The sequence below is a fragment of the Marmota monax genome, unplaced genomic scaffold (assembly GCF_021218885.2).
Source record: "Marmota monax isolate L192 unplaced genomic scaffold, Marmota_monax_Labrador192_F-V1.1 WCK01_AAM20220418_F8-fsc00133, whole genome shotgun sequence".
NCBI lineage: Eukaryota > Metazoa > Chordata > Mammalia > Rodentia > Sciuridae > Marmota > Marmota monax.
In genome coordinates this window covers 233382-258544 of record NW_026694821.1, presented here as the reverse complement: position 1 = coordinate 258544, position 25163 = coordinate 233382, and the positions used below count along the sequence as shown (strand labels likewise).

General features: G+C 48.1%; 1 protein-coding gene across 1 annotated transcript; it reads right to left on the bottom strand.

Moving 5' to 3' along the window:
• Positions 1-15100: 15100 nt before the first annotated feature.
• Evx1 (even-skipped homeobox 1) lies at positions 15101-18426 on the bottom strand. Its single transcript, XM_046426012.1, has 3 exons — positions 18000-18426; positions 16216-16478; positions 15101-15640 (listed from the first exon to the last, which is right to left on the bottom strand). Exons 1-3 carry the CDS (start codon positions 18424-18426, stop codon positions 15101-15103), a joined length of 1230 nt encoding a protein of 409 aa, XP_046281968.1.
• Between the last annotated feature and the right edge of the window lie 6737 nt (positions 18427-25163).

Below are 25163 nucleotides of genomic sequence, written 5' to 3'. Positions count from 1 at the left end.
GATGCTGAGGCTGGCTTTGAACTCACTATCCTCCTGCCTCAGCCTCCGGAGATGCTGGGATTACAGGTGTGCGCCACCATGCCCAGCAACAACAACAATTCCTTTTTAATCCAAGTCTCAATCATCCATCAACTGAAACTGGCTCTTGAAAGACCATTAATGACCTTTAAAATGTTTTGTGAAACTCATCCTAGTAAAGTAGAGGCTTTGATTTGAAGAGTGCTCTTGGGTTATATTGGGAGAGCAATTGCAAAAGGGTCCCTGAATCTTGAGTCACTGAGGGAAGGAATAAAGAATGCAAAATTTTAGAAAGGAAAAGTTTGGAATATAGGTGATACACTTTTCCCACATAGTTTAGGAAACTGGCCCAAGCCCCTATAACCCCACACACATAAAACCCACAAAATTCCCTCTTGTTGCTTCTCAAACTTCTACATCCTTTCAAATCGAGGAGAGACCATTTTGTAGTATCAACCACAAGATGTTCCAATAAATGCCCACCCTCCATGAAAACTGGATTTCTACATGAAAATTAAGAAATTGGACAATTTTATCACACCACATACAAAAGTCAACTCAAAATGGATAAAAGATCAAAATGTAAAACCTGAAATCATAAAACTGATGAAAGAGAACTTGAGGAAAACCTCCTTGACATTGGCCTTAACAATGATTTTTTGGATGTTATTAAAAAAGCTCAGGCAATGAAAATAAAAAGAAATAAATGGGGCTAGTTCAAACTACAACACTGTTATTCAGCAAAAGAAGCAATCAACAAAATTAAAAGACAACCTACAGACTGGGAAAAAACATATTGTAAATCACATATCTGACCAGGTGTGGTGATGCAAGCCTATAATCCCAGTGGCTCAAGAGGCTGAGACAGGAGGATCCCAGGTTCAAAGCCAGCCTCAGCAAAAGTGAGGCTCTAACAACTCAGTGAGTCCCTGTCTCTAAATAAAATAAATAAAATACAAAATAGGGCTGGGGATGTGGCTCAGTGGTCAAGTGCCCCTGAGTTCAATTCCCCATACCCCCCAAAAAAGGGATTAAATCACATATCTGATAAGGGGTTAATATTTGAAATTTATAAAGTCTTACAACTCAACAGCAGGAAAAACAAATAACATGATTTAAAAATTGGCAAAGGACCTGAACAGACATTTCTCCAAAGAAGACATAAAAATGGTCAATAAGTATATGAAAAGGATTTCAACATCACTAATCATCAGGGAAATGCAAATTTAAAACAGTAGGAGATATCATATGACACCCTTAAGGATGACAATTGTCAAAAAGACAAGAGATATAAAACATTGGCAAAATATGGAGAAAAGGGAACCTTCGTGCACTGTTGGTGGGAATGTAGGTTGGTAGAGCCAAATGGAAAATAGTATGGAGGTTACCAAAGATATGAAAAATAGAACTACCATACCACCCAGCAATTCTTCTTCTGGATAAATGTAAAGATGAAATCACCACCTCATAAAAGGTAGCTGCCATCCAAGGTTCACTGCAGCAATATTCATCCTAGCCAAGATACAGAAACAGCCTATGTGGATAACCTGATTGGGGAAATATGGTGAAACCAGTTCAGGACCTTTTGTCACATCTTAACTAAAATCCTATTGTGGATAAAATAAGGGTGAGATCTCACCAGGACAAAATAGTAATTCAAATTTATTAAGACTCCCAGAACTGAGGTATTCTTCAGTTTAGTCTAAGGTGTGATCAGTGACTTTGACCAGTGAGGTCACCTCCAAGTGATTGGGAGCATGTACACTTTACGCCATGAAATAAATCCAAATGTGGGTCTCCATCACCTACATGGTGTTTCCTCTTTCCACCAGCCAGTTTTATGATTTGAAATTTTTCAGTTTTATTCAACTCTTTTTTTCTTTGTCTTCTTTAGTCTAATTGTCCCAGCAAATGCAAACCTTTAGCTATGGAATCAGGCCAAAGACCTCCTTACCAAGATGTCTCTGGTTAATCTCAGCAGCTCAGGAAGCCAAGGCAGGAGGGTCACAAGTTCAAGCCAGCCTCAGCAACTTAGCAAGGCCCTAAGCAACTCAGTGAGACCTGGTCTCTAAACAAAATATAAAAAGGACTAGGGATGTGGTCAGTGGTTAAGCACCCCTGGGTTCAATCCCCAGTACAAAAAAAAAAGTCTCTGGTACTTCAAGAATTACTATGTATGCATTGAACTAAGCCTATTTCCTTAAAAACAAACAAAACAACAACAACAACAAACCCACTTTTTTCCAATAGGAAAAATATCACGATAGCTCAGCAGCTGACCTACTCAGGTAGTACTAAGAACACTTTCCTGGATTTCTAGAAATTCTCAGGAGGTGCAGATCGTCCACAGTCACCCACCCCCAAAGCCTATCTCTTTATCTTGAACAATACTAATCCCAAAAGCACCTGGCACTTATGGTCATCTAGATAATAGAAATTGGTGGGCTCCCCAAATGCCCCCCACCAAGGCTGCAACCTGAGCGTCTTTATGGCACTTCCTTCCTGGGAGTTCAGTGGGGTAACATGTAGGTGAAAGTAGGCCTGATTGCCTTGTTTTTTTCAACACTAGCCTTCCACTAACTTCAGTTGCTGACCCCAGAGATATTCAACCAGAATGTCCACTTCTTTTTTTTGTTTTTAAAGAGAGAGTGAAAGAGAGAGAGAGAGAGAGAATTTTTTAATATTTATTTTTTAGTTTTCGGCGGACACAACATCTTTGTTTGTATGTGGTGCTGAGGATCAAACCTGGGCTGCACGCATGCCAGGCGAGCGCACTACCGCTTGAGCCACATCCCCAGCCCCAGAATGTCCACTTCTAATGAAGTTCCTAGAGCAACTGTTAAGAAATGCAACTTTGGCCTATGGATCTGGTCATGTTAGTTGGTCCAAGTGAAATACAAAAAGCATCCTAAGGTCACCCAACCTTGCCACCAAAAATAAATTGAGACTAGAAGTGGCACATTTCCTGTGTAACATCCTGCATCTTCTCTAAGTTCAAAATAGTGATAAAAGGACCATTTTAGCTGGAGAAAGCTAAAAGACCCATAAGCAGTTTGGTTAGCCCATCTTAAGGGTCCTTCCTGGCTCAGAAATGTCAGAGTACCTGCAGTATTCCCAAACTACTAAAACTTGGGCTAGTCAGCAGATAATCTCAGTGAACCATGAATATAAAGATAATAAAGAGACCCAGATTTTTTCCCTGTTACTCTAAGTTCTAGTTCAATTACAATCAATAGCATTTACTGAGTATCTACTAGGTGCCAGGACATGCTGCTGCTCTTCCTTCCTTAGTGGTTCTCAATTTTTACTGTGCATCAGGATCACCTTAGGCAGCTTGGAAAACCACAAATGTCCAGTCTACCAATTCCAATATTTGGATTCAATTCATTGAAGGCAGGATATGTTCTAAATCTCCCCAGATGAGTCTAATGTGTAGCAACATTGAACCTTCCATGTCCAAATCCACCTCCGTTACCACCACTAGTGCGCCCCAGTTCTGTGACAACCAACAGACAGGATTTACATAAGTGGCTTCTACTTCCCTTTACTCCAAAGAAGGTAAGTACTTAGAATTGAATCCTTCTCTCAGTCTAAGGGGCAAATGGATGATGGGATTAGGGAGTTAGAAAAAGGGTTAGAAAAAGATCAAAGAAGAGGGAAGGGAATTATAGTGCTTTATGCATATAATCTTATTTAATCACAATTATTACCCCAGGATAAGGACACTGAAGCTCAACCAGATTAAATAGTTTGCCAGATCATTCAGCCAGTAAGCAGCAAAACAAGACTCTCCCTGAAAAACCTAGATTCTGTCCATGTTACCTCCTCATTCTGCAAGTCTAACTTCAAGTTTCCCGCTCCATATGCATAACTCACGGATGTGAATCATTATCACTATCAGTAGAGATGTAAATCTGGATGCTAAGGATCATTCCCCCACAAATCCTGTCTTTATGCAGTCAATGTGCAGCAGAAGATTCTGGTTACAGTATCCTACTTCATCTTAAATACTATCTGAGTAAGGATTAGGTTTTGCTCCATGGGACAGAAAATCCAAAGTAATAGTGATTCAATTTAGATAGAAATTTATTTCTTACCAGAAATCCAGAGGTAGGTAGTCCAGGAGGATTCCACAGTGTTGTGAACCCAGACTCCTTCTATCTTAGTGTTCCATTCTGCTGGATACTTGGCTCTCTCCTGGCTGCCATTTCTGAGTCAGCTTTTAGCCTAGTTGCTAGCTAGATCAGGCAGGGCTGGGAACCCTAACCCAATATCTGACATAGTGGCCTTCCCAGCACTATATCCATGCCATATTATCTTCCATGACTCTAGCTGAAGCCATAGCTTCATGGTAAAGAGAAGTTGGCAGCTGAAGCAAAATATAGCAGAAAGAGTCAATGATACAAAGTGAAACTACTTGGATTTGAATCCCAGATTCTCCCTGTTTAGTAGCTATGTGAACTTACTGGGATTTTTTTTCTTTATCTCTAAAATGGAGATAATGGCTTTTGTTTCAGGCTGTGGTGAGAAGTATGACAATGGATGTGGAACCATTAATAAAAAAAAAAAAGTGAAAGATAAAATTCTCCTCCCTCGGGGCTGAGGTTGTACCTTAGTGGTAGCAATACTGTCTCATACTTATGAGGCAATGGTTTGATCCTTGGCACCATAAATAAATAAATAAATAAATGTATGGTGTCCATTTACAACTTGAAAAAAATTTTTTTCCTCCCTCCTTTACCTCATCTCTATATACCATTCCCCTAGGATTTTTAAGCTAACAAGAAATGGAGTTAAATGACTCACCAGGGAGGAACTAAACCCTGCCAATAACCTCATGAGTGAGCCTGGAACCATATCATTCCCAGTTGAACCTTTGGATAAGACCACAGTCCCAGCAGACTAAACTTGGCTAGAGACAACCAGCTAAGCTGCACCAGATTCCGATGCTAATGTCCATTGATTTAAGTAGCCAATTCTGTGATAACAGCACTATATAACCACCACAAGCCTGTTGGTATCATCTCCATGTTGCAGATGAGGAAATTGGGACTCAGATAGATTTAGAAACTTTCAAGTCTACACAGTTTGTAAAGTACAGAATGGAAATTCCAACTCAGGAACTTTTTTATTTTTATTTCAGGAATTTATTTATTTATTTTAGGAACTTTTTTATTTCAGTAATTTATTTATTTAATCCAGAATCCATGCTTTTGTGCTACTCAAATAGACTATGTTTCAATAAATAGGTGTCATCACATTTATATTTATATTTTATAAAATATAAAACTTCTAAAGCTAAAAATAACAGAGAAATTGAGTCATATTTCAAACTCAATTGTGCCAGGTTCTCTGACAAAGTGAATGTACACCCTAACATAGAACACCCAGACTAGAGCTGTCACCATGAACAAGTTCTTTTCAGACAAAGCACAAAATTGGTTGTAAGAGATTCCAAATACAATTGAGCCACATTAGCACCAAATTGGAGGAGAAAGAAGATATTATGTAAACTTTAGTCTGCTATTGACCATAAGAGGTGCTCAATAAGTATGTACTGATTCATTCATTATGCAAAGTGCTCATGAAACACCCACCAATAAGATACATATATATACATATACATGTGTGTATATATATATGTGGTATGTGTGTGTGTATGTGTGTGTGTGTGTGTGTGTGTGTACTGGTGATGATATATATGTATATATACATGTATATGTGTGTGTATATGTGTATGTGTGTGGGGGCCAGGTGTACTGGGAAGCTAATCCATGAGGACTTTACTATGGATTCACATCCCCATACCTTTTTATTTTGAGACAGAACCTCACTAAATTGCAAAAGCTGCCCTTGAACTTGGGATCCTCCTGTCTCAGCCTCCTGAGTAGCTGGGATTATAGGCATATAGCACTGTATTCTCTGAAGTTATAATCTTTAAAATTAGACACATAGAGCTGGGCATAGTAATGTATGCCTGTAACCCCAGCAACTCAGGAAGCTGAGGCAGAAGAATTGCAAGTTTGAGGCCAGCCTCAGCAATTTAGCAAGGTCCTAAGTAACTTAGTGAGATCCTGTCTCAAAATAAAAAATGTTTTTTAAAAAAAGGACTGAGGATATTTCTCAGTGACTAAGCACCCCTGGATTCAATCTCTGGTACAAAAAAAAAAAATAGACACATAGATCTGGTGTGCAGCTCAGTGGTCGCAGCACTTGCCTAGCATGCACAAAGCCCTGGGTTCAATCCCCAGAACTGAAAAAACAAACAGACAAACAAAAGACACATGAATGTTTAGTTCATTCTGCTTCATACACTAGCTGCTTTTATCTAGAACCCACTTTTGATTACTAGTAACTCACGGAGAAACATTATCTCCATCTGCCCTCTGACACCCCACTACACTATAAAGTCAGCTTTAGTGGAAAGTAAGTGCGAACTCTGGAGTCAGACTAATCTACTGGCCTTGTGACACAGGCCAGAGTCATAAACTATCTGAGTCTCAGTTTCCCCATCTGTAAAATTAGAATGAAAATCATACTCCCCTCAAAAGGCTGTTGTATTCTATAGAAAGCACAGGACAGTGAATGAGTTGTGGCAAGTATTTAATAAATGTTAGCTGTTCTATTTTACTACCCAGCACCACAAATCTGGCCTCTGGACTTTCCAAATAAAGACACAGAAATGTAGGAGCCCCAATTGTTTCTGATCTGAAGAAAGTTCAATGAAATACATGTCTACTGCCTTCTTTGAGACCAGATGTCCACCTGTCAGAAGCTGGGAGAGTCCCAGCCTAGCATCTGAGTTCCCTGTTTGGTGGGAAAACTCAAAGTAATATAAGGGGAAATTCTAAATGTTGAAACAACATATAAATAGAAAATTGGTAACATTAGATGCATATGTCCCAGGCCTTTTAGACAAATTCTACAACCTGGACTCTTTGTCCACTGACACATCATCGGGAACCCAGGCAGGGTCTGCTCTTTGCCCTCCTGCACAAACTTTATATCAAGGAACGACCTCTGCATGGTTTGTCCTCACTGACATCCTGGCCATCTCACCAAGTTCTTTATTTCTTTTATCAACTCCTTTACATTTCACTCTACCGTTTCTCTATCTTACACACACATACCCATTGTATTCTCTCTCCATTGAGTTTTTCTTCCTTATCTTACTTTACAGAACATCAGATTTGGGGATGATGGGGAAATATGAATCAATAGTTGGTTTTTACCATTAAAAACACACACAGCACAGTGACTGGCACAAAGCAAGTCCTCAGATATTTGTGATATAAAATCATCCTTGATTGATTTCAGGGTGGATGAAGACAGAGCATGGGACAAACTATTAGTTCCCCAAGTCTGGTGAGGAGCTGGAAGAAACATGATGTACACATCATTATACAATGTCTACCTCAAGTCCATCTCCTATTTTATGCAAGAAAAAAGAACCCAGAACTGGGTACAGTTTGCACACCTATAATCCCAGCAACTCCAGGGGCTGAGGCAGGAAGATCACAAATTTGAGGTCAGCCTTGTTAACTTAACAAGACCCTGACTTAAATCTGTTTATTTGTCTATATTTTACTGAGGGCATATATTAATTTTTATTATATATAATTTACACTATATAAATTTTATAAATACTTTTTATATATTTATATATAAAATAAATAATTTATATTGTATCCAGGGGCACTTTACCACTGAGCTACATCCTCAGTCCTTTTTATTCTGAGACAGGGTCTCTCTAGGTTGCTGAGGGTCTCACTAAATTGCTGAGGCTGGCCTTGGAGTGGCAATCCTCTTGCCTCAACCTCCTGAGTTGCTGGGATTTCGGGCTTGCACCACTGCACCTAGCTCAAATTTTTAAATAAATAAATAGTAAAAGGCTGGGGATATAACTCAGTGGTAGAATGGCCTCAGAAGCTGGGGAAATAATGGAGTACAGGTTATACAGCTACTGAGGAACCAAGACCAGCTAAAAGCCACATCTCTGCCTTCCAGTCTAACCCAGTGCTACTCACATGGGGTACAAATGCCCCTTAATTCCCAGAGGTATGTCTCTGTAAGGACTGGGAGGCTGTAGATGGTCACCCCCTCCTCAAAAGGGGGCCTTAGTGCTCCATTTCTGATCTCCAGCAGACCACTTCAAGGATTTGCTATCCAGATCTCACTGGAGCTGTCTCTTATTTGGATTTTCTCTTTAACACGTCTAGGAATTGGGTCTCTGCTGACTTAATGGCAGAACACCCCGAAGAGGGTAAGTAGGCCTTCTCTCCTCCTCCACCTCACTGTTTCAGGAAGCTCTTTATTCCCACCTTCCTCCAGGCTCCAGCGAGTCCGGAGGCTCCCGCACAGGTCTCTGCTAGGAGGCACGGCTCCCAGCGCCTTGATGAGGCGTGTTTAATCTTCCACCCAGATTATTTAACCTCCGCATCCTTGTTAACAAACAGCCATTATTAACGAGATGGGAGACCACATGGGGTGGGCTTCTGCAGACAATGCGAGCTCCCTTGGCTTTTCTGTAAGCAAATTCATAATCCTCAGCGACTCAGCTGCCCCAACTCTCTTGCATAGAAAACTGAGCAGAACTCAGAGAGCTGGTGTCAGAGAGTGGTCTGGACTCCTTCTCCACGACCCCAGAGGTTGGAGAATGCATCTTCTACAAGTCAGGGATGCCTCTATCCCTTTCTTCCCTGCCTCCCTTGCTCGTTCACTCTCCCAAGGGGTTGCTACAGTACGTTATAAATTTTACCTTTCCAGTGTGCAGGAAAGGCGAGGGGAGGCTGTGTCCCAGCTCCTGGCCTGCCTGTCCCTGAGGACACCAATTAAAGGCACTAATTGGACAGAAATACATCAAAGTCGCTCCCGGGAGTAGGTCCTCAGAGCGCCAGGAATCCTTTAGCTGGGCTTTTGTTTCAAATAAATGCAGAAACACGGAGGAAGGAAGGGGGAAAAAACACCTCCACGAAGACGCGTGTTGTACCGCGCGGACGACTCCTGTACCTCTGTGTTGGCTGGAAGCCCCTGCTCTCACTCCTCTCTTCTTCCATGCTCAGCACGTCAAATGATCTTTCCTACCTTTCTGTTACTCACTTACTCTCCCCAAAGAGCGCCGCCTAGAAAAGCTCCCAGAGCCTATGTAGATGAGGCGAACAGTCATACCCAAGCTTCGGGTGGTACCGATTAGGGAGAAACAACCCCCTCTCCCTGCGCACACCGTTATAGTCTTTCCCTAAACAGGCTGAGGAAGGAGAAGTAGACGCCGCAGGCAGGCACCTGTCGCAGGCCATCTCGACTGCATTGAGTCGGCGAGAGGCTCCTGGATGCCTGCCAGAAGAAGGCGACCGACGAAAGGAGACCAGCCTCACCAGGGAGGAATTATTTCAAGATAAGGGCGGGGCGCTGCAAGGCCCTTATTCCGTAGAACTAGACGCTGCTCACAGCCCGAGGGTACAAAGGAAGGGAAGGGGCTTGAACCCCGAAGGAAGGGAAGCAACTCCCGGCGCGCTACCCGGTCCTAGGACGCAAGAGTGAGGGGGCCTGTGGAAATGGAGCCCCTCTTCGCCATCAGATTAGAAGGACACCAAGTTTAAGAGGAGGTTGATCCTGCAGAGTCCAGATCCAACAGCAGCCCCGGCCCTGTACGCACAACGAGGCTTCCTCACCTCCATCTACAGGGCCCTAGCATCCTGTCGCCACCTGACAGTGGTGATCAAACACAGGCTGGAATCCTGAGTTCCGCACAAAGAGGCACTGGGACCCGGGCACAAACTGGGACTCCCTAGGGTCGGTTGTCCCCTGGGCACTGTTTTCAGGATGCCCATCCCCGGGTCACATAGGGTTACCGCCAGCCGGAGGGAATCCAGAACCTGAAACAGGCTGAGTGCAGACTATCCCGGGGTTACCACGGAAGCCTTGGCGCACGCGCCCAGCCAGACTTGGCCTCACCTAGGCCTTAGAGAGGTCACAAGTCGACAGCAAGCGTCCCTCTCCTCCCGGACCTGCTGGCTTCCTAGAGTAGCCAGATTGGAATGGCTGCTTTTGATCCCATTTGTTACCAACCCTGGCATTTGTTTTCCATTTTATAAACGCTACCCTTTAAGTAATTGTCCCTGTTAACAGCCTATACCTTTCAGCAGCCCTCACTGCGCTATAAATAATCTCGATGAAGATGCAAGGATATGACTTTCACAAGATTGGACAATTGATTCAATCTGTGACCCGCGATCGCGAATAATATTGGAAGGCTATTTAAACAGATGAAGGCCTAAATTGTCTTGCTTGTATCTGAATTAATTTCTCATTCATCATCATTATGAAGTGATTGGTCTATTCAAGCTCTTCAGCCTGCTGGAACGGAGCGGGATTTAAATGAGATTGTAACACAATTTAAATGCTTGCCGACTTTAACGAGGCCAATTGAGCAGCTGCAATAAATACAAATATTTTTCTAAACAGCCTTGTTTTAAATAATTACTTAATGCTTTCATGTTATTTTTAAGTGGCAATCTTTCTCCTGCTCCTGCTCAGAATATCGCATACTTATTTGCTGAGAAGACCATTTTGGAAACGACTTTGTGTTTTTGTTTGTTTTGTAGATGGTAGGGTTCATTTTGCGGCTGGGTTTTGTTTTGTTTTTTCTTAGGATCAACATTTCTAGAGTCCCATAAGCTGGCACAAATGGTGGAGTTGGACCTTCGTTTTACCCCATTGCAGTCTAATGTGCCTGACCCTGCAGAGTAGGGGAGGAGCTGAGTGACTGATGGAAGAAATTTGTCGATGCATCTAGTCACTGATCCAGGCCTGTTTTAGCTGGGTTCTGCAAACGAATCCATGCAATTGCACTTACAAATGACACCCTGAAGAGTGGCACCGTTTCTGATTTGTCCTGATGACTGTCATCATCTTGAACAAATCAGGATTCCAGCATATCCCAAAGGCATCCCTTATAAAGTTCAATCTTTGAGCAGTTTGACTCACCTGCAAGTTGACAGGAGTGGTGGGGATGGGCTGAGGATTTCTTTGTTAGGGAACTGCACAGAAAGAGAACTCCCCCTAAACGAATGGTTTGGGAGATGGGAGAATGGAGGAGATAATTAAAAAATTTTTTTTTGTCTTGACGTTCTTTACACACACACACACACAGAGAGAGAGAGAGAGAGAGAGAGAGAGAGAGAGAGAGAGAGACTCCAACTTCTCCCTTTACCACTCAGGGGTGATGGTGCATGGAGAGGATACTAAGAAAGCAAAGCTCTTCTCACTTGGAGAATGCTATCCAACCAGACATCTTCAGCAACTGTCCTCTATGACACCCATGCTCTCCGGTGGACATATGGCGACGGGTGTTTCCTCGTTTGGGGAATAATGGAAGCAATCAAGCGGGAAAAACCTAAGGAACAAAAGAATCTTTTAAACTTTCATGAAAGCGTTGGGGGTGGGGGGGAACCACTGTAAGCTCCCATTTGGAGTGGCTGTCAAAGGCTGTGTCCCTTTTGAAGGGCTCAGGTGAGAGTGTGCATCCTGAATCTCTTCTCCCTTTGCTTCAAATAAGGAAGTGGACTTCATGCCTGAGGTTTTTGGGTGCAGGACTGCAGCCTTTAGGTGAAGTCAACATAGTCACTAGAAAAACCATTCGTGGGACATACCATGAGATCAAACTGCAGGCTAAGGGAAAAAAATGGGATAAGGATGGAAGAACCAAGTGATTTGCTATGTAACTGGGCAATTTAATGCCAGAGTTAGGGAGCTGCCTGCCGGAATCATTTCGTCTTGAGGGCTCTGCCGAGCTCATCCGCTTTATCCTGTTGTTTAAAATGAGCATTATCCCAAACATATGCAATGCAATCAGTTTGGTCACACTTACAAGAACACGCTTTAATAAGGCAATCAATCACAGGCTAACAAGCGGGCGACGGCCCCAGCCCTGCGCAAACTTGGGCTGAGGAGCTGCTAGTCTTGCCGGCCTACGTTAACCCCGGCTGGGCACTGGATGGCATTCCCAAGCCACAACGGCCTGGCGAGGATTGAGGAGTTGTGGGAAAATGTGGGTGGAGAATGAAGTGTCAGAGTTAGCTGATGGTGACTTCAGACACTGAGACCCTAAACGGGTGAGCAACGAGGAAGCAGGAACCCGAAGCACATACTGCATTGTCACTATTAAGCTGTGCAAGAACTGGAAACTCTGTTTTTACACCTGAAAGATGGGACCCAGGAGGGGCACAGCTAAGAGGACACACTCCTGAAGGTGGAAAAGCAAAAACAATACCCAGTCGCAGACCCTGTTGCCTGGTCTCAGCCTTCTCATTTTACAGAGAGAGATTGTGGCTGTGGATGGGGCGGTTCCTTCTTCAGGGTTATCTCTCACTCTCCCAGCCAAGATGGGCGTGTCAGGCCAGATGGAGATGCTTGGTGCGGGTGGGCTAAGCAAGATGGGGCGGGGGAGGAGGTAAACAAGTGTAAGAAGTGGTGCCTAACGCCAAACCGCAAACCTTGGCAAAAGGGAAATTTCATTATGAAGTAATGAGTAATTCCTCCTGGCAAGATGTATTGTTATATCTTCCACTTCAATTTGGAGGAAGAGAGGCTCAATTACCCAGAAAATACAGTCAATTAAAGGCTGCTGATTGGACACGAGGCCGGATCATCGATCTTGTACTTTCCAATATCGCTGCAGACACCTCATTTTCCCTCCCTATTAACTGAAAATACGCCTGGCATTAAGGCAACCCGCAGCCCATTTACCTGTCGCAAGCAATCTCTGCCCAACGCGGAGCAACCGCGAAATTTGCAGGGATTTGGCACTTGGGAGCTTCCGGCTGCCAAGGGAGTGGGGTGGAGCGCTGTTGGGGGGTGCGGATGCTGGAAACCTCTGCTCAAGGCTTCGCTGGGGAGGGCCAGAGCCACTGTAGGCAGGACTGACTCTGGAGCCTCAGGAGCGAGGAGGAAGGTTGAGGAACCCCCATCTGCCACCAAAGTCATGACAGAAATAATCCTCTGCGTCCATGCTCTTTAGGTTCCCTGTAGGCACCCTCTCTCCCCTGCTTGAGTGAGACTTCAAGTGTAGCCAGCTTGGCTCTGGTGGGAGTGGAGGGCTGGTAAGCCCTGCCTGTCCCCCAATTGTCCCATAATTGCATCGTCCAGATGACTTATAGTCTGAGGATAATTCAGACACCAAGACCACCCCATCTCTCCTATAGCTTTGTCCCTACCTTCAGAGGCAGACCCTGCCTACCAGCAAAATGAAGCTCTCTGCAGTACTCACATGCACTGCCATTGCCCCACTTGCCTCACCTTGTGTTGGGTGGAAGCAGGTCACAGGGAGACTGCAGCATGGGGTCCTCATTCCTCAAAGAATTGGAGCAACTGGGGAAGGACCCATCCATTAGAAGTAAGCCCCAGGTGTGGTCAGCACTTTGGGGATCAGCTTGCCCATGGAGGGCCCCCAGCATTCTTGGAATCAAGTAAACATGCACCCCAGGGCTGCTAGAAACCTGCCTTCGCCTCCCTGCAAACAGTTTCTGTTTGGAGTCACCAATGCCCCACAGGAGCTTAGAAGACTTATTTGTGAACCCTTCTCTTTCCCTACCCAAGCCCATAGTGACTGAACTAGCAATTCAAAAAGAGTCAGTGTGCTACCTGCTACAAAAAAGAAAAAAAAAAAAGTTGCATGCTAAGTGAGAATCATGTCCAGCTTTTATTGCAATATGGTTAACAAATTATAACAACAAAGTCTTTGGGCTTTAAAGGAAAATCCCAAACCAAACCAATTTCATTCCCTATAGGGAGAACCACTTCCTCCCAGTGGGGGGTGAAGCTTGCATTGGAAAGTAAAAGTTCTTCTCTACCTCAAAAACCAGTTGCAAGAATGAGTGTGAGAGTGAGGGTTCTGGAGTGGCTCCCAAATAAACCCTGGTGAAGGGTACAGACAGGAACACCTTTTAGGGGCAGAAGGCTCCCAGTTGTTATCTGAAAGTCAAGCCCCTGTGGCAACTTTGGAGAAAATGAGAGGATGTAAAATGCCAAATGCAAAGGTATTGGCCAGAAAGCTCCTGGTTACATGAAGGTGAACAGGTAATGGATGAAAATAACTTCTAATTTGTCACCAGAAACCGAGGAAGGTGAAGTCCCCACTCCCTAAGCTCTTCCCTGGGTGCCTTGTTAACAGCTCAGCTCTGGGCTTGGTAGCCAGCCCATGGTGATCATTATTATACATACATTCAACATTCAAAAACCCTCCTTGCACACATCACTTGCTAATCAGTGTGTGGGGGTTCTGGGAGAAGAGGCTTGGCCTCATAGAAGCTGCCCAGGGGCCCTGGGGCATCTGCAGCTTCCCTGCCAACGTCAAACAAAAAAGGGGAGGGGGCTGCGCTGGGCTAGAGTTTCAAGTTGAGATGTGTCAGAAAGCAGGGGAATGAGGAAAGAGATCAGGTGCTGGTAGGAACCAGAAGATGCTGCGTAACTGAGGCTCCAGGAGGGTGTGAAACCTCCAGAATCCGTGCCAAGGGCATGGTTCTCCCTGGCAGTAAATCATCTCTCACTCTCTCTCCCCTCAAAGACTGGTGTGTTGCCATCCTCAAACCCTTTGCTATGCCTTGGAAAAGCTGGTCAAGATTAATCTCTACCTGCTCTGCATACACAGCATTTTGTTCAAAGAGACAGCAATTTCCCCTTCCAGTGCTTAGCCTTGGCAGAAGAGAGAGGGCCCAGGTGAGGAAGGAGTGCGAGATGGGGGCGATGCAAAGGGTCCGGATACGCTGTTGCTGCTAAGTTTTGTTTAGCTGTTGAGCCGTGGCCTCAACCTCTGTCAAAGGTGGTGGTAGCGGTGAAAAGCAGCAAAGAGAGGCCACCCTAAAGGAAGCTCTCCTAATCTCTCCTTTCCCGTCCCCCCTCTGCTCTTCAAACACGCCAGCCACTGCCGCTTCCTGGGCGTCCCCATCCTAGAGGCCGAGTCCCGCTTGTCGTTCGCGGCCCTCTCCTTTCCCTTCAGTTTCTTGAGGACAGGAGAGGCACTGGCTGAGTCCCCGGGAGGGGGCCCCCACGGGCGTCCTGGAGCTGGCAGCCCGCGGGCGACCCCTTATCTGGTGAGGGGCACCTCCTCCCTCTGGTCCAAAGCGACAGAGGAAGCCTTGCTCAGCACCGAGGGAGCGAAGGTGAGGAAGGAGTCCGAGCGGGAGGTGGAGGCACAAGTGAAGTCCGAAGCGGCGGCAGCCCTGGGAGCGAGCCCGTTGGCCGGGCCGCTGTGGCAGGCAAGGCAGGAGCAGGGGCCGCCGGCCGTGGCGCCCAGTCCGTGCGCTGGGCCCGGGTACAGAGGCGGATGGCGGAAGGCGCACAGCAGTTCGGGCCGCGGGTAGGGCTGCGAGAGCACGCGGAACGTGTCAAGCGGGCGCAGGGGGCCGCTGAAGGGCGAGGCGGCGGCGGAGGCAGCGGATGCGGCGCCTAGACCCACGGGAGAGTAGTACGGCAGGGGCAGGTGCGATGGGAAGGGGTAGGGCAGACCGCCCGCGGCCGCAGCGTGGCTCATCATGTACGTATAGAAGGCGGGGTCAGCTGGGTGAGGCCACGTCATGGCCAGCCGCTGCCTCTTGTCCTTCATGCGCCGATTCTGGAACCACACCTGCGGAGAGGAACGGAGCAGGTTCGGCGGCTGGACCAGGCCCAGGGCCATCAGCCCAGAAAACCTGTCCCACTCTGGGGGACTAAGTCCACAGCTCAAAGAAGAGACAAAACAAACCAGCTGGGCCAGGCCGGGCCCATCACCACCACCTGAAGTTAGAGTCCTTTCTTAGTAAGGTCAGGGAGTGACTCCGGTCCCTGTCCCTCCTTCCCTCTGTCCACGTGGTCAGGACCCCCAAAGTGTCAGAATTGGCGTGGGTATGCAAGTAGGGAGAGGACTAGGACTCCATCCCCCTGAGGCGTCAGAAACGCATCCATTTCCATCCGTTTCGTTTGGGGCACTTCCTTGCCACTCGCACAGGTATCCCATCTCTGTGATCTATTTGGCTAGGAGAAGCACCGAATCAACCTCATGGCAGCAGAGTCTACAAAGGGACTGTCAGGATAAATCTGCGCTCACTAGCCTGGGAGATCCCAGGTCCAGATTTCAGGCGTGCGACTTAGGGAGTGGGCAATGGGTATTTCCTTCCCGCTAAATGGGTGCACACCCGCCTCGCGCGTCCTGACCGCGCATACCTTGATAGTGGTTTCTGGCAGGTTTAAGGCGGCTGCCAGCTCGCATCTCCTTGGCCTCGATACGTAGTTCTCCCGGTAGAATTCTTTCTCCAGCCGCGCAATCTGCTCCCGGGTGAAGGCGGTGCGGTAACGGCGCATCTGGTCACTGGCGCTGCAGGCCAGGGTGCTTTGCGAGCCGCCCCCACCCCCGCCGCCGGGACCGTTGCTCTTGGGGGCCTCGCTGCCGCTGTTCGGACTGCCGGCCAGTGCCTCGGAGCTGGGCCCTGCGCAGGGATCCCAGAGTACACACGTGTATACACAGAGACACAACAGACACACAAACGCTGCTGACGTGGGAATGTAAAGAGGCAAGTTGAAAACGGACACCCCCACCCCAGGCCACCTCAGTCACTGTCCCCGGTGGGATGGGGTGGGGGCACTCCAGGAGGGAGATCAGGGGCTTGCCATTGGGATAGCGAACATAGAGAGCTTTGGGAAGGCCTGGTCTGGCTGCTGTTTGGAAAGCCTGAGTCTGAGGCATGCTAGATACAGAGGCTCCCAGCCACCCTCACCACTCTGCCCCCTGGGCACAGGCAAGGTACATTCCCATTGGCAGGAGTGGGCAAAGGTGAGCACATCTGGCAGGCAAATGAGTTGAGATGCACCTCTGTGCTGGAATGTTGTGAACTCTGGGACTTGGTGCATTGTAGGATGCTGGGCATGCAGTTTCCTGGCTCTTGTGTGCCAGGATGCCAGAATAGGTGTGGAAATGTGTACCAGGCTGCATGTATTACAGATGTACTATGTTTGACTGGAACACAGGTTGTTTTGAGGGTATATTATAATATGGAGTCTGGGTTGATTAAATGATAAGAGGGGATGAGGTGGGGGTAGTTACTCAAGGTTGTTGCCTGCCAGGGCCAAGAAGTAGTATCTATCCTCCCAGGCTCTTCCTACCTATTCCCACAGCTTTGTGGAGAAGTGTCTGCTGATGGGCTCTCCCTCTCAGTTTTCTACCCATCTCAGGCCCAGGAATTGTTAGCACAGAGGGAGATTCCCTTCAGGGTCATCTGCCCCACACCCATTAGCCTTTAATGGGGAGGGGTTCTCCAGTTAAAGCATCCCCCTCTTTGGGCCTACCCCTGAGAAGGGTGGGGCTGCAGCCCCCTGCAGCTTCTTTTCCTTTAGGTGGAGAAGTGGGAGTAGGAAGGGAAGGCGAAGGGGGGAGGGCCCTATCCCTGCCTTTTCAAATGCAACCGGAGACCAAAGGCAATTAGACCATTGGGACCATTTCCGACCTGGCGCCGCCAAGCCCGGGAAGTGACAAGGTAATTTGGACCTCTGACCGACGTGCAAACTGGTCGGAGGGCTGCAGCACCCGGGCCGCCGGAGTCCGACGCTATTTTACGGTCCTTTATGGACTCCTGGCTTCCGCGCCTCGATGCGCCTTACACCCCGCCAGCCACAAACTCGCGTTTGATCTTGCTCTACCCGGGGAGAAGGTGTCTTCCCCAGTCAGTTGAAGCATTCCCACAAAATACTGGGGGTTGGGGTGCTCTTTGAATCCCCCAAGCCCAGGACTTGCGCCTCCCCCTCCCAAGGCACAGCTGTCACCCTCAGTCCCACCAATGCCAGAACATAGTAGGAGACCCCCTCCAGGGCGCAGATAGCAAGGAAGAGTTACTCAGGTGGGCCCCCCCCAGCCATCCTGCCCTGGGGGAAAGGAGTGTCTTCCTTCTGATCTGAGCCAGAGTGAAGGGTGGGCACAGTGGGAGGCCCGGGGAGCGGAGGGGCGCGGTGGCTACCTTTGCTGTGCTGGTACTCGGCGTTCCCGGTGGCGCAGTCCGGGGTGCAGCTCACCTCGATTTCTTCATAGAAATCCGACTCGGTGTCTGAGCTACTTGGTTGCCCCTGCCCAGAAAGGCTGTCGGCGGAGGGGGCCGGGGGTCCCGGACCAAGCATGGCCGCCCCAGCTGCCCGTGGCTCGGCGCCCAGCCCCGCCGCGCTGCCTGCTAGTCCATCGACCGGCTCCTCCTCAGGACCTGCCCCGCCGCGCTCCCGGGCCACCGGAGGGCCGGCTCGCGGGCTGAGGCAACCATGGGGCACCATCTTCTCAGATGGATCGGGTAGCGGGCTGCCCACGGCCTCGGACAAATTGGAGACCCTCTTGCCAACCAGAGTGCCAAGCTGACCCCCATCCAGAAACATAACCATGTCCTTTCGGTTCTCCATCCTGGGGCTCTCCGGAGCGGGGAGGGGGGAAGCCCCAAGTGAGCTCCTAACCCCCGGCTCCCAGGGACCCCAGCAGCCGGATAGATCTTGACTGAGAAAGGGAGCGAGAAGCCGGGCGAATGGACGAGCTCAGAGTGGTCGGAGAGTGATGTCGACGGCGACCGCGGAGGTGGCGGTGGGGAGCTAGGGTCACCTTGTGATGCGAGCGCTCCTCTGTGCCGCACAGCCTCTGGGAGGAAGCCCCATTGCCCTCTTCTTTCTAAGCTGTCATCCTCCTGCTGCAATCGTCATTACAGTACCGCTGGTGACGCCACTCTGCGAGCGCAAGTGGATAAATAGAAACGTCTGCCACAGGGAAGATGAAAGGAGACCCGCAGCTAATGGCTCAGCAGTGATGCGCCAGGTGTGGGCCTCGCTCGAATGGGGAGGAGAGTGTGAAAACAGACAGAGAGACACACACACTGAGAGGGAGACACCCAGGCAGAGGGGATGCAAATGGAATTCAGCAGAAAGAAAAAGAGCTTAAGGCGAGCAGGCAGTGTTCCGCAGAGGCAGCGGGACTCGATATTTGAATACGCTTTTGATTTTTTCTTTTATTGTTGTTTTAACTTTTGGTTTCTTAACTTGGTGCCCTGCTCTAACACTGATGAAAGAATCCATAACTGCATTTTGGAAGTGTGAAGGCCGGCTTACAAACCTCGACTCTCTCAGCATTATTACAACTGCTTATCCAGGCAGCTAACCTCAAACTGGCTCCCAAATCTTTTTACCAGCTACCGAAAAACATATCTCCCCACCCCCCAAGTCCCAAGTTGTCTGGAGTGCTTGAGCTGAGGTCTTCTTTGCTCCCCCTTCTTCCCCCACCCCCTTCTGTCTCCTTCCTCTTGGGAATCAAACTTTGTTATTTTTCTTTCCCAAAGGTCAAGAGATGAATATTTTATTTTTTTTTCTTTAAAGACCAGCATTAGCTGCTGAATCAAAGTGTTTGATTTTTTTAAACAAATTCTCCCTCCCCATCTAGATGACCTTATGCTTTCCACAGCCTGGCTTGACCTCAAGGCGGCTGTTCAGAGAAGAAATCGCCTTCCGTTTGATGGGGTCTCACCGGCACTGCAGGTATGTTGTGGGAGACGTTCTAAGAGTGGTCGTGTTTCTTTTCTTGACTGTATTTTAAGGCATTCGTTCTGAATCAACGAATTCTCCTGGAAACAGTTTTTTTTCCAGTGAAGAGGCTCTGGCAAATTGGGCCCTGCTTAGGCGGGAGGCTCCCAGCTGGGAGAAGGATCCCTTTCATTTGGGGATTTAAGGCAGGAACTGACACAGTACAGTGTGCTGCTTTGGGGTCAGCAGAGTTTGGATTCACAGGGTCCTTTCCAGGGGAAACCATCCCTGGCTTTAAAAGCTGAGGGTTGAAGAGAGGAAAGTCACTGAAAATGTTCTGAAAGAGCAAGTTGGGGACAGAAAACAACTGCCTTCAGAGGGAAGTGGGGGCAGGGTTATGGAATTTGATGTTTGGGGGAGGCTGCAGACTCCTAGGAAGGCAGAATAAAATCCCTTCAAACGGACTCCTTACCAACTCTTAGCAAATGTGGGGTCTGGCAGGTGGACTGGGTTTCTCTCCACTTTGCTGAGGACAGGAGGTGGGCACCTTCTGGGTTCAGCTCCTCTTTCTCTGTCCCACTCCCAGGAGCCAGTCCAACCCAGGCAGAAAGGGTGGCCCCTGCCCCTCTCTCCTTTTCCATGTCCTTGACAAAGCCCCAGCTTCTAAAGAAACATTTCTACTGATACTTTTTTAAAAATCTTCCTTTTCTCTCCTTTTTTGTTTTCTCTACTCCCCCTCAAACTTCTTATCCTTGGGGTAATAGAAGTGGTGGAAGAAGCAAGGGGTTTGAGGACAGACAAAAAATCTCTCCCTACTCCTGCTTTTCACTTCTTTCCCAATTCAATAAGACGTTCATTAACCTTGCCCGGGGATAGGGGCAGATGTAACTGGAAGTAGTGTCCACATAGATATCTCTACTCCCTAGGAGTCCCAAAGCCACCATCTGCTGAGCACTGCTAGCCCAGAAATCTGGGGAAATATTTCAGAGATCAAAGATGAGCAACTGGGAGTAGGAAACTGAAATTCCAAAACGTTTTGCTGCCATGGGGAGTCATCCATGGATTCTGTAATGCCCTGCCTTTCCCCACCAGCAGCCAGAACCTGAGGGAGCCCTGACTTGTTCTCTCCTCTGTCAAAGTCAAGATTCATGAGTGTCTGTCTTAGCGTTGCCTGGGTTGCCTACTCTCTGTGAGGCTTGAGACTGGGTAGCATCCAATCTCCTTCTCCTCATATCATGCCACTTTCTCATAGACACCTCACTACCCCCACTCCTTGGAGCTGATCCTCAGGAACTCCAGGCTCTGCTGCCCTGCCTCCAGCTTTGCATTCAATGGGAATGTTCTGTGTTTGATCCTCTTTTCCTCTGGATTTTCCCTGAAGATGAAAGCAGATGGGATGTGAGATCAAGGAATGCCACTTAGTCTCCTTCCTGGGTGGGCGGGTGGAGCAGGCTTCCCCTTGTATCCCCTGGAGAGGGCTAAAGGTGAAACCTCTACAGAGGGCCTGCCTCCTTTAAGCTCCAGATCCACAGCTTCAGCAATATCTCCCCTCCATCTGGACCCCCACCCATACCTTTCCAGACTTCAGCCCACCTTTTCAAAGCAGCCTCCATTTCTTCAGTCCTTAGGAGGTACTGAACACCTCGGGTTCATGAAGAAGAAAAAAAATCAAGCAAATGTCACTTGCAAAGCATCCTTTCATCAGTAGCAGGTGAAAAAAAAAGGTTGGATTTTAATGAGAAGATGAAAAAAAGGAGGGACTGGTAAAAACACTGCTTTTGGATTTTCTTGTGTGTATGGGGGTGCGCTTTAATACCCTCACTATTGTATCATGAAGGTTATTCACTGAACAGCCCAAGAAGGAAGGTAAATTCGGAGTGCCTGTGATGCCTCGGAAATCCCACCAAAGCCAAGAAGCAGGCGATTGCAGCCAAAGTGGGGTCCAGCCTACTCCCCTTCCCCCATCTCACTTCCCCCGCTGCCCGCGGGCCTGCAGTCCCTTCCCCCGCTGGGTGACAGGCTCGAGTCCAGCCGGCTCCTCTCAGATTGAAATTCTCTAGACTTCAAAAGTTCCCGGCTCGCTTCCGCTGGGGCTAGGCTGGGCAGGGGGTGTGCGAGAACCCCGGGAGGCGACTTGGAGATAAGATGCGCCGGTTGGTCGTTTTAAATGGAATTGGAAACCCAGCTTGGGCCACCAGACTTGCTGAACCGCTGAGATTGCTTCACTTCCCAAGAAAACCCGGCTCAGGAGAGCAGTGGCAGGGTTTGGGGTCTGACTCAGTGGTCCGAGGTCCTCTCGGGTTCCCTGAACACCTTTCCAGCCTGGAGTAGGGTGGCTCTGGGCAAGCACACACCTTGGCCAAAAGGAAGAAGAGGGAAGTCCTGGAACAGGAGCCAGGAGCTGGTTTGTCCACTTCGCGTCAGCAAAAATTTGATCAGGGGAAAAAAAAATGTTTTTGTTTCTCTCTTCCATAAAACGTCAGAACAAAGGGAGCTTCATCTTAAACAATAAGTGTTGCCCAGCTGTCATGGATATTTCTTTCTGTCCTAGGGTGCCTTCCAGGCTGTGGGCGAGGCCATTGCTTTCAATGTTCCCGTGGTCTGGGTCTCTGTAGCAGGGATAGACAGAGGCAGTGGTTCTGGTTCCCTTTTCACTGGCAGCTGCCAACGCCCCTTTGGGAGCCGACCACCACTGGTTGTACCCTTTAAGAAATACCCCTGGGAAAACACCCCCTTAGAGAGCAAAGTCACTGGATCTCAGATTCCAGAAGGTCAAGCTTCCACAGGAGGGGACAGCATAGCTGAACCACTCCTCCCACCCCTCCTACAATGGGCAGCAGAGGGAGTTGGTGGCAGTGTATGGTAGCAAAACACCACCCATTTCTCTTTCAGACAGGTGGAACCTGATGCTTCTGGAACTGTGGTTTGGACAAGCTCTCTCTTTCTTCTCTGCCTGCCCCTGGAAGAGCTGTGGGCTGGGCATCTGGGACAGGAAGCTGGATGCTTTCTGGCTCTCCCAGACCTGCTGCTCCTCAGGTCACCCAAGGCAGCCAGCCCTACCCTGCTTCTGCCTCTCTACACCTGTCTGCCTGGGCTCCTGAAGGCAGGATCCTGGCAGCTTCCTAGCCCTGATCTGTGGATGTCTGCCTGAGGGCTCTCACTCCTAGCCATCTGGAACAGGAAGACCCAGGCAGAATTGACAGCCAGCCAGCCAGGCTCCCCAAGCTGATGCTTGCCCCTCCCTCAAGCCAATGACTACATGGACCCAATGCAGCTCTTCTCATCCAAAAAGCAGTTTTCCAGCACCAGCACACAAAAGGCAGGGACAGCTTTCTTTACCATCATTGCAGGTGGTATGAGTTCTGCCTTCATTACTGTCCTGAAATGTGCTTTCATTACAAAGCACAGTGACACCCATTTCTCCTCTAATCTACATAGGTTCCTTTAAAAGACACAACAGTCCTTATCTCTCACAGTTGTGGGTGACCAGTCGTTCTTATTCAAATGGCCAGGGTCTGGCTGAGTGTCACCACCAGGCCTGATTGTTATTTGAAGGCCCCAGTCCTCCCCGGCCTTGAAAGATGCCTCAACCCCCAACAATCCCTTAACTCCATAGGCAACCCCACAAAGGCAACCTCCCAGCTCTGCTGGCTGGACCTGGTCAGTCCAAGGGCCTCTTAGTGTGTCTTGCCTGGACTCAAAAGTACTTAATGAATAGAAGGCTCAGGCAGGGCCCACACAGCTGGTCTAGTCTTCACACTGCCATCCAACACACACAGTCACAGTCACATACACATGCACACTTTCTCAGGAGGGCAAAAGAAAACCCACTGATAAGAGCAATCACTGTTCTAAGCATATCACATATATTCATCCTAACAGCAGACCCTGGGGGAAATATTATGGATCATCCCTAGTTTGCAAGCTGAGAAATCTTAAACTCAGAGAGGCTGCTAGTACATATGTAAAAGGGTTCAAAATTCTCCCTCTGAGTGGGCACTGTGGTGCGTGCCTGTAATCCCAGCAACTCAGGAGTTTGAGGCAGGAGGATCGCAAGTTCAAAGCCAGCCTCAGCAACTTAGCAAGGCCCTAAGCAACTTAAACAAGACCCTGTCTCAAAAATAAATAAATAAAAAGGGTTGAGAATGTGGCTCATTGGTTAAGCACCTCTGGGTTCAATCCCTGGTGAAGGAAGGAAGGAAGGGAGGGAGAGAGGGAGGGAGGGAGGGAGGGAGGGAGGAAGGAACTCCCTCTTTCTAAAACCCACTCCAAAACTGGAGGCTGGAGGTGTGGCTCAGTGGTACTCACTAGTATGTATGAAGCATTAGTTTCAATCTCCAGTTCTGGAGAGAGAGAGACACACACAGAGAGAGAAAACCTTGATCTGTAAACAAGGTTCTAGGCATTGGGTTCTGTGAGACTTTTCTTAAAAAGAAAGGAAGAAGGATGAGCTTGGGAGAGGGACAACTAACGTCTGGCTACTCCCTTTGAGCAGGAAGAAGAGTAAAAAATCATTGCAAACTATTTGGAAACTTGCCTCTATATGACAGGGAGCAGAGGCAGAGGCCTGCAGGGAGGCTGAAGCCACCCTCAAAGTTATGTGGTGGGGGAAACTAATTATTGGGCTCAGCCTGTTGGGATCTTTGGGGTCTAAAGGTGGGAGTTCAGGATTCCCAGGATCTGAGTTCAGAAATATCCAGAATATCATTGCAGCAGCTGACCCTAAGAGACAATGCTCAGTCCCTCTCTGACCATTAAAATTTGAGGCCCTAAGCAACTTTCTGGAAAAGAGCAGGACTCACCAGGGCCCCACAGCCATTTTTAACCTATTAGGGGTATGGTTCCTTCACATGTCTGGCAGTTTTCTTCCTAGACAGATGCAGGGACACCTGAAGTTAGCCTTCAGTTCTTGAGTTGCCCCCATCCCCTACATTCCCTCTAGAGTCACCACACAGGCACAATCCCCTGATCCATTTGTTAGGAATATACTTTAGCCAGGGTCTTTTCCTTTACATGGTAGCTTCCTCCCTTAAATGGTCTTCCAGGATTGATTGACCCAAGGAACAAAATACTGAAGGGCTGGCCAGGCCTTCCCCATCTGTGACCTGGCCAGAGCACATACACTGCTCAAAACCTCTCGACCCTGGTCCTGCATCTGGGTAGAAAGTGGCCTAGCTGTGGCTTCTCCTGTAAAAGGGAGAATTTCCCTTAAGATGAAGACTGAGGACCTAAGCAACTTAGGGCCAGGTTATTACCACATTACTCTGTGAGCTCCTTTTCCTTATGGAGGGAGGGGATAGGTTCTCAGTTGTTTTTTTTTGTTTGATGTTGTTGTTCGCTTAGTGGTACTGGGGATAGAGCCCAGGGCCTTGCACATGCTAAGCAGGTGCTTTACCACTGAGCTACATCCCCTGTCCTGCTTGTTTTTTGTTTTAAGTAGATTTTGACCAGAGGCAGAACTTTCCAGGTGCTGGAGGACCCCAGGGTCAGATGAACTTAACTGCCTTGTCCTCCCTTGACTTAACACCCAATTCTCATCCCATCAATTAATAGTAATAAGAGGAAGCCTGCTTACTGTCAGGGTGGCCCAACCAGGGGATCCTGGTTCCCGAACTGGCTGGAATCTTAAATCGTGT

What these genes read in the sequence shown, in the direction of transcription:
- Evx1 (XM_046426012.1), bottom strand. Translation starts at nt 18,426, where the DNA reads ATGGAGAACCGAAAGGACATGGTTATGTTTCTGGATGGGGGTCAGCTT. An exon ending in CGAGTACCAGCACAGCAAAG is followed by an intron (nt 16,479 to 17,999) that starts GTAGCCACCGCG and finishes ATCCCTGCGCAG; the next exon opens with GGCCCAGCTCCGAGGCACTG. An exon ending in TGCCAGAAACCACTATCAAG is followed by an intron (nt 15,641 to 16,215) that starts GTATGCGCGGTC and finishes TCCTCTCCGCAG; the next exon opens with GTGTGGTTCCAGAATCGGCG.